General features: G+C 36.7%; 2 protein-coding genes across 10 annotated transcripts in view; both read left to right on the top strand.

Annotated features, from left to right (window-relative positions):
• LOC115413570 (HEAT repeat-containing protein 5A-like) overlaps nt 1–13,271 on the top strand; it is a 54,678-nt gene that overhangs the window by 14,863 nt on the left and 26,544 nt on the right. For all 9 annotated transcript variants that reach the window (XM_030126522.1, XM_030126521.1, XM_030126520.1 and 6 more), the window contains 6 exons: nt 112–362; nt 4,746–4,857; nt 6,799–6,951; nt 7,037–7,136; nt 8,033–8,142; nt 8,222–8,391. In XM_030126522.1, the coding sequence (XP_029982382.1) occupies nt 112–362; nt 4,746–4,857; nt 6,799–6,951; nt 7,037–7,136; nt 8,033–8,142; nt 8,222–8,391 (896 nt within the window). The remainder of the gene's footprint in view (nt 1–111; nt 363–4,745; nt 4,858–6,798; nt 6,952–7,036; nt 7,137–8,032; nt 8,143–8,221; nt 8,392–13,271) is intronic.
• LOC115413898 (HEAT repeat-containing protein 5A-like) overlaps nt 1–13,271 on the top strand; it is a 51,756-nt gene that overhangs the window by 13,235 nt on the left and 25,250 nt on the right. Inside the window, exons 8-13 of the mRNA XM_030127036.1 lie at nt 112–362; nt 4,746–4,857; nt 6,799–6,951; nt 7,037–7,136; nt 8,033–8,142; nt 8,222–8,391. Of these exons, the coding sequence (XP_029982896.1) occupies nt 112–362; nt 4,746–4,857; nt 6,799–6,951; nt 7,037–7,136; nt 8,033–8,142; nt 8,222–8,391 (896 nt within the window). The remainder of the gene's footprint in view (nt 1–111; nt 363–4,745; nt 4,858–6,798; nt 6,952–7,036; nt 7,137–8,032; nt 8,143–8,221; nt 8,392–13,271) is intronic.

Consider the following 13,271-nt stretch of genomic DNA (forward strand, 5'->3'; position numbering starts at 1 on the left):
GGTTTGACATGTCAGTGTTCAGGTCATTGATCTCTTTAATTATAGATCCCCATCAGAAGAGTTGATTCCATGATTGTTTTTTTGTTTTGTTTTGTTTTGTTTTTCTTCCAGGTCTTTTGGACTCGGTTGTCTCTGTCCTCCTTCATCCTGCCTACTCGGCCCGTTTAGCCGCCGCCTGGTGTCTGCGCTGCATCGCCATGGCGATGCCGTCCCAGTGTTCCTTGCTGCTGGACCGCTGCACCGAGCGTCTGGTGGCGCTGAAGTCGTCCCCTGAAGCCGTGTCCGGGTACGCAGCAGCTGTCACCGCCCTGGTGGCCGCAGTGCAGCAATGCCCTCTGGGAATTCCGAGCACCAAGGGGAAGGTGAGTCCCCCCTGAGCAGGAGGAGGTTCCTTATGTGAAACGGTTCAGACAGGCACAGACCAGTTTAGACCAGTACAGACTGGTTCCGACCGATTCAAACTGGTTCACACCAAGGTTCTAATAGTTTTGGATTTTTCATTATAGTTTAGTTTTAGTTAGTTTTGACTTTTTTTTTGTCTAATTCAATTCGTTTTAGTTCATTTTTAGAGCAGGTTTGATAGTTTTTATTAGTTTTCATTTTTTCTAAATGTTTAGTTTTAGTTTAGTTTTAGTATTAATTTCAGTTTTGTCGTATCTTTTCTCTTCTTCTCTGTCATATTCAAATAAATCCCAGACAGGACTCTGCTGCTTTCTTCCAACTTTAGTCTCCATGTTTCCAGGTAGAGTGGGGACCAGAAGACGACTGGAAACCACAAGTGAACACAAGTGACGGACCGTGAAGTGTCATATGGGGCCACTAGCTAAAACAGCTTGAGGGAAATAAATCAATTTCATATCAATCCGACGCTGACAAATACCGTTTTAGTTAGTTTTGTAAACACACAATACAATGTCAGTTAGTTATCGTTTTTTTTTTCTATTAATTATAGTTTTTATGTATTTCAGTTAACGAAAATGTTGGTACAATTCTAGTTTTTGTTATTTCGTTAGTTTTCGTTAATGATAATAACCATGGTTCAGACTGGTGCAGAACAGTACAGACTGGTTCAGATCAGTACCAACTGGTTAAGACTAGGGATGTCCGATATTAGCTTTTTTGCCAAAAACCGATATGCCGATATTGTCCAACGCTTAATTTCCGATTCCGATATCTACCGATATTGCTGCCGATATATGTGGGATATTAAACTAATTTTAGGTAACATCACATATCTCCTGTCATGGAATTAACACATCATGCCTAATTTTATTGTGATGCCCCATTGGATGCATTCTCAAATGCAACAAGGCTTTTAAAATGTAAACACTGTCTGTACAAAGAATACATACTTCTACTTAACTCTTTCCCCACCAGAGCATTTTCCAGTGAGTTGGTAGCCAGTGCCAGCCTTTTTGGTTATTTTCACTAAACTTTGGAGGCTCACTGAAAATGTTGTGTTAGGAGTATGTGAACACTGAATACATCAAAAGAAAGAACAGAACTTCAACTTTTAAACACAAGAAACAATTTTATTCTATCTTCATTCGTTCGTGAGATATGAATATTTGAATATTGGTCATTTTCAGGAAAAAACTGAATTTTGAGCAAAAAACTGAGAAAATTGCATTTTTTTTCCAAAGATATTGATTTTCAAGATAAAATTGATTTCCTAATTACATTTTTGACTCTTTCTCATTTACCAACAGTAACACTGTATTCCAAATCACAAAATAAAATAATAATAACAACAATAATAATAACAAACAGCTCTAAGATATCCCATCATTCCACAAAATGTTAGGGGAATCCACACCAAGCTTTAGACAAAACATCTTCTAAAGCACCAGGTTCCTTCTAAATTTTACACATTTACATACATCAGTTATAAGTCTAACACATATTAGTTTAGTTTTTCGATATAAACACTTCAGTATTCCTCATTTTCAAGAAAAAAAGAAACAAATGCACTAAATACTGTAGATTTCTGGCCTTTCCTTGGCTGCACCAGGTCCTCCTGTTGGACCACCTGCTGTATTTGATCTGGAATTAATTATATGGACATCTAGTTATTTATCTATGTATGAATATATGTATTTATTTATTTCATACTAAAGCCAAATCAGACAGTGTCTTACCTGTGTCCCCGCTGACATTATGGAGCTGAATCTGTTCTGTGTCCACAGTCTGAATCTGAACTCTAACAGATGAACACTAGCTGTCCTTTGTCTTGTCCCATGTCTGTGTGTCTGTCTTCTCCTTGAATGTCCACTATAAATGTCTCTTTTCTCTTCCTCCTGTCTGTCATTTTCTCTGTGTCGCTCCGTGCCCTTCCTCATCCTCATCTCCGTGTCGGACCTGAGCTGATCCGTGTTTCCCGTGTTCCGTGTCCGTCTCCCTCACCTTGTACAGACCTGATCAAAATCTTAAGACCAGTTGAAAAATAGCTAGAATTTACCTTTTGCACATTTGGATCTTAATGAGGTTTTAAGTAGAGCTACAATATACAAAAGCAAGAAGGGGGAGTGAGACCAAAAGCACTTTGAAAAAGTCATTTATTGAAAACAACAAGTAAACTGAAATAGGCTGTTTATCAGCTGATCAAAAGTTTAAGACCATCGCTCAAAAAATTACAAAAAACTCTCCAAACCAGAACAAAAAATTTTCTCAGTAGGACTCAGTAATGAGTAGTTCCACCGTTCTTGTTAATCACTTCAAAAATTCGTTTGGGCATGCTTGATGCGAGTGTTTCCAGGAGGCTGGTGGGAACATTGCTCCAAGTGGTGAAGATGGCTTCACGAAGGGCATCAACTGTGTGGAACTGATGGCCATTTTTATAAACTTCCCTTGCCATCCATCCCCAAATGTTCTCTATGGGATTTAAATCAGGGGAACATGCAGGATGGTCCAAAAGAGTGATGTTATTCTTCCTGAAGAAGTCCTTCGTCAAGCGAGCAGTATGAACTGCAGCGTTGTCCTGTTTTTAAACCCAGCTGTTACCACACAGACGAGGGCCCTCAGTCATGAGGGATGCCCGCTGCAACATCTGCACGTAACCAGCCGCCGTTTGACGACCCTGCACCACCTGAAGCTCCAGTGTTCCACTGAATGAAAAAGCACCCCAGATCATGATGGACCCCCCTCCACTGTGCCGGGTAGAAAACATCTCAGGTGGGATCTCCTTGTCATGCCAGTAACGTTGGAAGCCATCTGGACCGTCAAGGTTCAATTTTTTCTCATCAGAGAATAAAACTTTTTTCCACCTTTCAATGTCCCATGTTTGATGCTCCCTGGCAAAGTCTAAACGGGCAGTTTTGTGGCGTTGTAGGAGACGAGGTCTTTGAATTGGTTTTTTTGTTTTTGAAACCCTTTTCCCGCAGATGCCGTCTGATGGTTATTGCGCTGCAGTCGGCACCAGTAAGGGGCTTCATTTGGGTCGAGGACCGCCCTGTGTCTTGACGGACAGTCAATGGGATTCTCCGGCTCAGCGCAGGTGTAATTTTTTTGGGTCTACCACTTGACTTTTTTGTTCCATAATGCTCAGGATCTGTCAAAAAATTTAGAATGACTGTCTTACTGCGTCCAACCTCAGCAGCAATGGCACGCTGCGAGAGGCCTTGCTTATGCAGCTCGACGATCCGACCACGTTCAAGAAGAGAAAGCTTCTTAGCTTTAGCCATCAGGAGGGCATGACCGTGTGAATGCCCGACAGAAAATGAGAATTTTGAGCAGATTTTGGCTTTTATAGCCTGCGGTCTTAAACTTTGATCAGCTGATAAACAGCCTATTTCAGTTTACTTGTTGTTTTCAATAAATGACTTTTTCAAAGTGCTTTTTGTCTCACTCCCCCTTCTTGCTTTTGTATATTGTAGCTCTACTTAAAACCTCATTAAGATCCAAATGTGCAAAAGGTAAATTCTAGCTATTTTTCAACTGGTCTTAAGATTTTGATCAGGTCTGTATTTCTCCGTTCCTGTCTCTAAATGGTTCTTCTGTAGCTCCATCATATATTGAATTGTCAGACTCTGTCTCCATAATCATCTTTAAGGCTTTTGAAACTGCACGCCGTTCCTGCAGTCTGCACTTCCTCATTCAGTGACTGCCGCTGTATGCGTTGCCATGGGATACGGAGACTCCAGTGCGAAAACGTTAAACCTGGTCCGTCATTTTTCCGAAAAAGCTGCTTAATTGTTTGCTTTTGGACAAAGGAAAGTAATTCACACAATCCGCAACAGCTTCAACTACAGTATAACAGTGAAAACACGGATTGACGGAAAATCTCGTCATTGGCGGGGAAAGAGTTAAGTTGTGGAAAAAATACCATATTTATTTATTTTCTCTCCCTCCCTCCATGAGTCTGTTACAGTGTGGCAACTCTACTGTACAATTTTGAAAACTGCACATTTCTTTCAGCTACAAACAATGATTCATTTACGCGTCGGTAAATGCCAGTGAAATCAAGGCATTATTTTATTGGTTTTAATGATAGGCAAAAAACCAATACCGATATTCACCGATATTACATTTTTATGCCAATATCGGGCCGATAATATCGGTGGGCCGATATTATTAGACATCCCTAGTTAAGACCAGTACAGACTGGTTCAGAACAGTTCAGACCAGTACAGACTGGTTCAGACCGGCACAGACCAGTTCAGACCGGTACATACCAGTGGGTCCAGGTGGTTCTGGGTGTTCTCGTTCCTGTGGTTGTGGTCATGTTCTATTTCCTTCTTTGGGTCCAGGTGGTTCTGGGTCTGGCTGAAGACCTTCTCCGTTCCGCTGCTCAGAACAGTCGTATCTCCCTCCAGAGGACTCAGGCCGGCTGGATGCTCATCTCCTCCCTCATCACCCTGGGTAACCGTTTGAACAGGAGCCTTCTAACTTTTCTACATGCGTTGGTTCATAAACTATGATCTGAGTTTCGCTAACGGTCCCGTTCACACTGAACGTCTTACTGCTCAAGTCAGAATTTTTTAGCCGAAATGTGATTTTTTTTTTTTTTTTGCGTGGTTCTCGTTCTAATGTAAATGTGATGTCATCAGATTCACGTGCACGTGTCACACTGACTTTATGAATCATATACACAAAAATAAATTTACCAAAACACACCCAAATTTTAAAATCTTTATGATGAAATTTGAAAAATATATTAAATCATTAGAATTTATCTTTAACATAAAAAGCTTTTATTTTTATTTTTTTTAAAATTCTTTAAAGTAAATTGAACTCTCTGACGTATTTATTTATTTATTTTTGTTAGATATGTTGGTTTTTTTTATACTATTATTTGTCTATTCTGTTTTGTGTCTTTAAATCTATGCATTTTTAAAATTTATTTGTTCAAATGCTTTTTCTTTTTGACATCTTGATGTTTGTTCAAAATGTATATGTCTTGTATACCTAAATATTTTCAATAAGAACAAAAACAAAAACAGAAGACAAGAAAGAAACAAAAACAAAAAACAAAACACTGACTTTATGAAGTAAATTTGGATCTGGTCCCGCCTCCACCAGCGCAGAATGTCGCATTTCAATGACGTAAAATCATAAATTCTCATAAATTTGTGATACTTTTGTTCATTTTTTGCTCGTTTATTATAAATATTTTCCAAAAAACATACAAAAACAAAACAAACAAACAAACAAAAAAGAAATCACAGAAAACAAGGAAAAAAAAAAAAGACCAAAAAAAAACCCAACACTGACTTTATTAAGTAACTATAGGTCTGGTCCTGCCTCCACCAGCGCAGAATTATGACATCTGTCACATTTCAATGACGTAAAATCATAAATTAGCATAAATTTGTGATACTTTTGTTCATTTTTGGCTCTTTTATTATAAATTTATATGTCTTATGTACTTAAATATTTTCAATTAAAAAACAAAAACAAAAACAGAAGACATGAAAAAAAAAACAATAATAAACAAAAACACTGTCTTTATGAAGTAAATATGGATCTGGTCCCGCCTCCACCAGCGCAGAATTATGACATCTGTTGTATTTAGGGATGTAACGATATAAAAATTTCATATCACGATTATTGTGATCAAAAAGTACTTATACATACACTGAAATAATTTAACCAAGTTATAAAATAATCGGCACAATGTACCTTCTGTTGCCAGAAACATTCAAATATTAACCCTTTGTGGTCTGAGCTTATTTTGTCCGTTTTTCAGTCCTTTTGATTTTGCCTTTATATACTATGTAAACATGTTTACTATACCCATGATTGGGATCTTTTTTTTTCAGCACAACTTCATCTATATCATCTGTCTGTTATTTTTTCACTTTAACCTACTATATCAACACAGAAGGACAAAAAACACAAAAAAATATATATCCAATTTGAAAAATTAAATAATTTATTGCAGAGAGAACACACAGATGCTTAATGAAGCTTTTCAAAGACTGTAAAAGTGAATATTGGTTCCAAATATTAGGTATATAAAATTAAAATTATAATAAATTAAAATTATACTCAAATATTTGACATAAAAGCAGATCTTTACATAGGGTTTTTTCCTCTAAAAGTGTGGTAATCAAACACGGTTATCATGATAATTAGAATTTAAACAGTAATACTAACCGTCTGCGATTTTACCGCCATTTATCGTTATACTGGTAATCGTTACATCTCTAGTCGCATTTCAATGACGTAAAATCATAAATTAGCATAAATTTGTGATACTTTTTTTCATTTATGGCTCATTTATTATAAATTTATATGAAAAACAATCCAAAAATCAACCAAATTAAGAAAACCAGTTGATTTCTGCTCCTTTTGGTCCAGGTCCAGCCGTGGTGGAGCTCCATCTCCCTCGGCTCCTCCTCCTCTGTCGCTGTGTGTTTCCGGCGTCTCTGCGGGAGCAGGACATGGAGCTGCGTCGAGGGGACTACTTTACGTGGCAGGTTACGTTGGAGGGCCGAGCCGGGGCACTGTGCGGTCGGTACACGCAGAATCCGACTCTTTACACAACCTGAGGTGAACCGAACTGAACCGATCTGAAGTGTGTGTTTGTGTCCGACAGCCATGAAGAACCTGCTGCTCCACTGCAGGAACCTGGTCACCGATGACATCATCAGCCGTCTGCTCACACCATTGGCCTGTTCTGTGGCCCTGCTTACCAAGTCAGTCTGTGATTGGTTCTCCTTAAAGGTTAAAGTGGATGGTTTTAGTCGGTTCTAAAGGTTAAAGTGGATGTTTTTAGTCGGTTCTAAAGGTTAAAATGGATTGTTTTAGTCGGTTCTAAAGGTTAAAGTGGATGTTTTAGTCGGTTCTAAAGGTTAAAGTGGATGTTTTAGTTGGTTCTAAAGGTTAAAGTGGATGTTTTGGTCAGTTCTAAAGGTAAAAGTGGATTGTTTTAGTTGGTTCTAAAGGTTAAAGTGGACGTTTTAGTCGGTTCTAAAGGTTAAAGTGGATGTTTTAGTCGGTTCTAAAGGTTAAAGTGGATGTTTTAGTCGGTTCTAAAGGTTAAAGTGGATGTTTTGGTCAGTTCTAAAGGTTAAAGTAGATTGTTTTAGTCGGTTCTGAAGGTTAAAGTGGATGTTTTAGTCGGTTCTGAAGGTTAAAGTGGATGTTTTAGTCAGTTCTAAAGGTTAAAGTGGATGTTTTAGTCGGTTCTAAAGGTTAAAGTGGATGTTTTGGTCGGTTCTAAAGGTTAAACTGGATGTTTTGGTCAGTTCTAAAGGTTAAAGTGGATTGTTTTAGTCGGTTCTGAAAGTTAAAGTGGATGTTTTAGTCAGTTCTAAAGGTTAAAGTGAATGTTTTAGTCGGTTCTAAAGGTTTAAGTGGATGTTTTAGTCGGTTCTAAAGGTTTAAGTGGATGTTTTTAGTCGGTTCTAAAGGTTTAAGTGGATGTTTTTAGTCGGTTCTAAAGGTTAAAGTGGATGTTTTAGTCGGTTCTAAAGGTTAAAGTGGATGTTTTTAGTCGGTTCTACAGGTTAAAGTGGACGTTTTAGTCGGTTCTAAAGGTTGAACATTTCCAGTCCACCATTGCTGATCTGTGTGTTCTGGTTCCGTCCAGGTTGCCGGTTCTCCTCAGGTCCTACGGTTCCTCCATCCGGACCTGGTCAGTCCTCTATAGACTCCGAGTCTACGAGCTGCTGGTTATGCTGCCGCCTCACAGTTACCATGGTAATGCTAGGCCTCCGTTCCACAGACTCCTCCCCCTTCCTCTTCGCCGTCTCACAGTTCCGTTGTTCTGGTTCCGCAGAGAGTTTCGGATTGGTGATGAACCAGCTGGTGTCGGACCTGTCGGGTCAGGACAACCTGAACCAGCCGTGTTCAGAGCTCACTCTGCTGCCGCCGCTCTGTCACCATGACGACCTGCCGCCAATCGGCCACGCCCTCCGAGACCCCGCCCACCACTACATCGAGGAGCAGGTGGGTCGGCCTTTCCGGATCAAATCTGACACTTGCAGGAACCTTAAGTACCGGAATGTGTTGAGCTGTTCTTCTGTGGTTTGAGTTGCAGTTCCATTCATCAGACTCTGTCGTTTCCTGCTTCGTTTTTTTTTTTTTTCTATAAATGTGTGATAGTTCGGTCCATTTTTTTTTTCTGTATATGTGCAATATTTGGGTCCTTTTTTTTTTTTCTGTAAATGTGCGATAGTTAGGTCAATTTTGTTTTCTGTAAATGTGCAATAGTTCAGTCCATTTTTTTTGTTTTTTTTTTCTGTAAATGTGCAATAGTTCGGTCCATTTTTTTTCTGTAAATGTGCAATAGTTCGGTCCTTTTTTTTCTGTAAATGTGCAATAGTTCGGTCCTTTTTTTTCTGTAAATGTGTGATAGTTCGGTCCTTTTTTTTCTGTAAATGTGTGATAGTTTGGTCCTTTTTTTTCTGTAAATGTGTGATAGTTCGGTCCATTTTGTTTTCTGTATACGTGCGGTAGTTCGGCCCTTTTTTTTTTTTTCTGTAAATGTGTGATACTTCGGTCCAGGTGATTTTATCCAGAGTAGATTCAGACAGAGATGAATACAGTGACCACTGGAGGGACACCTGAAAGGGTCAAAGGTCAGAGGGAGGGACACCAGTAAGGGTCAAAGGTCAGAGGTCACCATCTACTTCCCATAGCTTTGTAATACTCACAGCTTCAAGTACTTTTTTTATTTTAGTGTATTTTAAGATATTTATTCTGTATTTTAGCAGAGTTTTGTTTATTTTAGTGTATTTCTTGTGTATTTTTTTTATATTTCATTGTATGTTAAGAATTTTAGTATGTATATTGGTGTAGTTTAGCATATTTTTTCTGTATTGTAGTGCATTCTTGTGTATTTTAGCGTATTTGTTGTACATTTTTTTCTTTTAGTACATTTTTTGTGTATTTTTGTGTCTTTTAGTACATTTTTGTGGATTTTAGGGCATTTTAGTAATTGTTTTTAGTGGATTTTAGCACATTTTTTGTATATTTTAGTGTATTTTAAGATTTTTAATATGTATGTTGATGTATTGTAGCATATTATTTTTGCATTGTAATGCATTCTTGTGTATTTTAGCTTTTTTTTGTGTGTGGATTTTAGTGTACTTCTTCAGTATTTTTGTGTCTTTTAGTACATTTTTGTGGATTTTAGGACATTTTAGTGAATTTGTTGTGTAGTTTAGTGCATTTTATTGATTTTTTTTGTGGATTTCAGTAAATTTTTTGTGGATTGTAGTGCATTTTTGTGGATTTCAGTGCATTGACGTACTTTTTTTTGGATTTCAGTGCATTTTTGTTTTTTTTTGTGGATTTTAGTGCATTATATTCCTATTTTGTGTGTTTGTGCATAAGGTCCAGGCTGTTTTGATGGTGTTGGTCAAATGTTGGTGTTCGTCGTCCTTTTGATTTGATAGTGCACTTCTTTAGTATTTTTGTGTCTTTTAGCACATTTTTATGGATTTTAGAACATTTTAGTGAATTTCTTATGTAGTTTAGTGCATTTTAGTACATTTTTTGTGCATTTTAGTCATTGTTGTTGGATTTTAGTGTGTTTTAAGATTTTTAATGTGTATGTTGATGTATTTTAACATTTTTCTGTATTGTAGTGCATTCTTGTGTATTTTAGCTTATTTTAGTGTATTTTAGTGTACTTCTTTAGTAGTTTTATGTCTTTTAGCAAATTGTTTGGGATTTCAGTGCATTTTAGTGAATTTTTTCTGTGCATTTGGTGTGTATTTAATGGATTTTACTGCATTTTAGTACTTTTTTGTGGATTTAAGTGCATGTTAGTCCATTTTTTGCAGATTTTAGTGCACTTGAGTACATTTTTTGTGGACTTTAGGGCATTGTAGTATATTTTTGGTGGATTTTAGTGCGTTTCAGTCCATTTTTTGTGGATTTTAGTGCATGTTAGTCCATTTTTTGTGGATTTTAGTGCATGTTAGTCCATTTTTTGTGGATTTTAGTGCATTGTAGTCCATTTTTTGTGGATTTTAGTGTATTTCTCTACATTTTTTTTGTGGATTTTAGTGCATTGTTGTACTTTTTTGTGCTTTTAGTGCATTTTAGTAATTTTATGTGGATTTTAGTGAATTGTAGTACATTTTTGGTGAATTTCAGCGCATTTCAGTACATTTTTGGTGAATTTCAGCGCATTTCAGTACATTTTTGGTGGATTTTAGTGCATTTCAGTACATTTTTGGTGGATTTTAGTGCATTGCAGTACTTTTTTTTGTGGATTTTAGTGCATATTAATACATTTTTTGTGGATTTTAGTGCATTGCAGTACATTTTTTTTTTGGATTTTAGTGCATTTTATTACATTTTTTGTGGATTTTAGTGCATGTTAGTAAATTTTTTGTGGATTTTAGTGCATTGCAGTACATTTTATTGGATTTTAGTGCATTTGAGTACATTTTTTGTGAATTTTAGTACATTTTTTGTGGATTTTAGTGCATTTCAGTACATTTTTTGTGGATTTTAGTGCATTGCAGTACATTTTTTTGTGGATTTTAGTGCATTTTAATACCTTTTTTGTGTATTTTAGTGCATTGCAGTACATTTTATTGGATTTTAATGCATTTGAGTACATTTTTTGTGAATTTGAGTACATTTTTTGTGTATTTTAGTACATTTTTTTGTGGATTTTAGTGCATTACAGTACCTTTTTCGTGGATTTTAGTGCATTTCAGTACATTTTATTGGATTTTAGTGCATTTGAGTAGATTTTTTGTGAATTTTAGTACATTTTTTGTGGATTTTAGTGCATTTTAGTACATTTTTGTGGATTTTAGTGCATTGCAGTATATTTTTTTGTGGATTTTAGTGCATTTTAGTACCTTTTTTGTGTATTTTAGTGCATTGCAGTACATTTTATTGGATTTTAGTGCATTTGAGTACATTTTTTGTGAATTTTAGTATATTTTTTGTGTATTTTAGTGCATTTTAGTACATTTTTTTTGTGTATTTTAGTGCATTACAGTACCTTTTTTGTGGATTTTAGTGCATTTCAGTACATTTTATTGGATTTTAGTGCATCTATGTACTTTTTTGTGAATTTTAGTACATTTTAGTGCATTTGGGGCGGCTATGGCTCAGGTGGTACAGCGGGTCGTCCAATAACTGAAGGGTTGGCGGTTCGAATCCCACTCTGTCCTAGTCAGTACGTTGTGTCCTTGGGCAAGACACTTCACCCTCCTTGCCTCCAGTGCCACTCACACTGGTGTATGAATGTGTATGAATGTTTGGTGGTGGTCAGATTGGCAGCCACGCGAATTGGCAGCCACGCTTCTGCCAGTGTGCCCCAGGGCAACTGTGGCTACAGATGTAGTTTACCACCACCAGAGGGACAATGTGAGAGCGAATGAATAATGGATCAATAATGTAAAGGACTTTGGGTGTCTAGAAAAGCGCTATATAAATCCAATCCATTATTTATTTATTTATTTTTGTGTGTGTGTGTGTATTTTAGCGTATTTTAGTGCATTTTTTGTGGATTTCACTGCATTTTAGTACATTTTTTGTGGATTTTAGTGCATTTCAGTACATTTTTTGTGGATTTTAGAACATGTTAGTACATTTTTTGTAGATTTTAGTGCATTTTAGTACATTTTTTGTGTATTTTAGAGCATATTAGTACATTTTTTTGTGGATTTTAGTGCATATTTGTCCATTTTTTTGTGCATTTTAGTACATTTTTTTTGTGGATTTTAGTGTGTTGTAGTACATTTTTTGGAGATTTTGGTGCATTTTAGTCCGTTTTTTTGTGGATTTTAGTGCATATTAGTCCATTTTTAGCTTACCGGCCAACTGGTCGTAAGCTATTGTCATCATGCGGCGTTTGGTGTCGTTGTCTGTCGTCCATTACAAAACTTTCAATTGTCTTCTTCTCCGAAACTAATATTCCGTTTGACTTCAAACTTGGTATACAGCTTCTTTATGATGATTTCAACAAAAGATAGTGAAATTCTTTGGATCCAGATCTGATTCTGGATTTGGTATGACTTTGAAAAATTTCCCCTTTACAAGAGATAGGAAGTGGATCATCATTTATATTTACTCAGTAAATATAAACTCAGTAAATATAAATGATATCAAGTTGAAATTTCTACAGTACAGCCCTGATGGGGAGATTACCAAAACATAATGGCCACATGCTGATCAGGCTCTTCTTCTGGATCCGGGAACTTACAGAAAATTTATGGGCTCTTATGGGGAAAAAATTTCAGTCGTCTTCATCTCTGAAACTACAGTTCTGATTGACTTCAAACTTGGTATACAGCTTCTTTATGATCATGTCAACACAAGGAATTCAAATTATTATGATCCGGATCTGATTCTGGATTTGGTGCCACTTTAACAAATTTTCCCATTATAACAGATTGGAAGTGGATTGATACAATAAATCAGTAAGTATCAATGATATCATGTTGGAATTTGAATTTTTACAGATCTGATTGGAATATGACCAAAACATGGACTATTTCTGTAATATAATAAATACACAGAACTGGGTGATAATAAATGGCATCTGGATACATTTCCCAAAGCTTTTAATTTGGCCGGTAAGCTACAGGGCCATTGGTCCTATTTTTTTGTGGATTTTAGTGCATTTCAGTACATTTGTGGATTTTAGTGCGTGTTAGTACATTTTTTGTGGATTTTAGTGCATGTTAGGAACTTTAATGAGGTTTGGGGTGGTGGGGGGATGTTTCTTACCGGGTCATTTCAGTGGAAACACTCCCAGGTTTTCCACAGTTCATGCGTTTGAAAAGTGGTTTTGATGTTTAAATGATGACAGACTGGAGTCGACACGGAACCGCTGACGAGTGTGGGTTTTTGTT

This window comes from Sphaeramia orbicularis, chromosome 22 (genome assembly GCF_902148855.1).
Source record: "Sphaeramia orbicularis chromosome 22, fSphaOr1.1, whole genome shotgun sequence".
NCBI lineage: Eukaryota > Metazoa > Chordata > Actinopteri > Kurtiformes > Apogonidae > Sphaeramia > Sphaeramia orbicularis.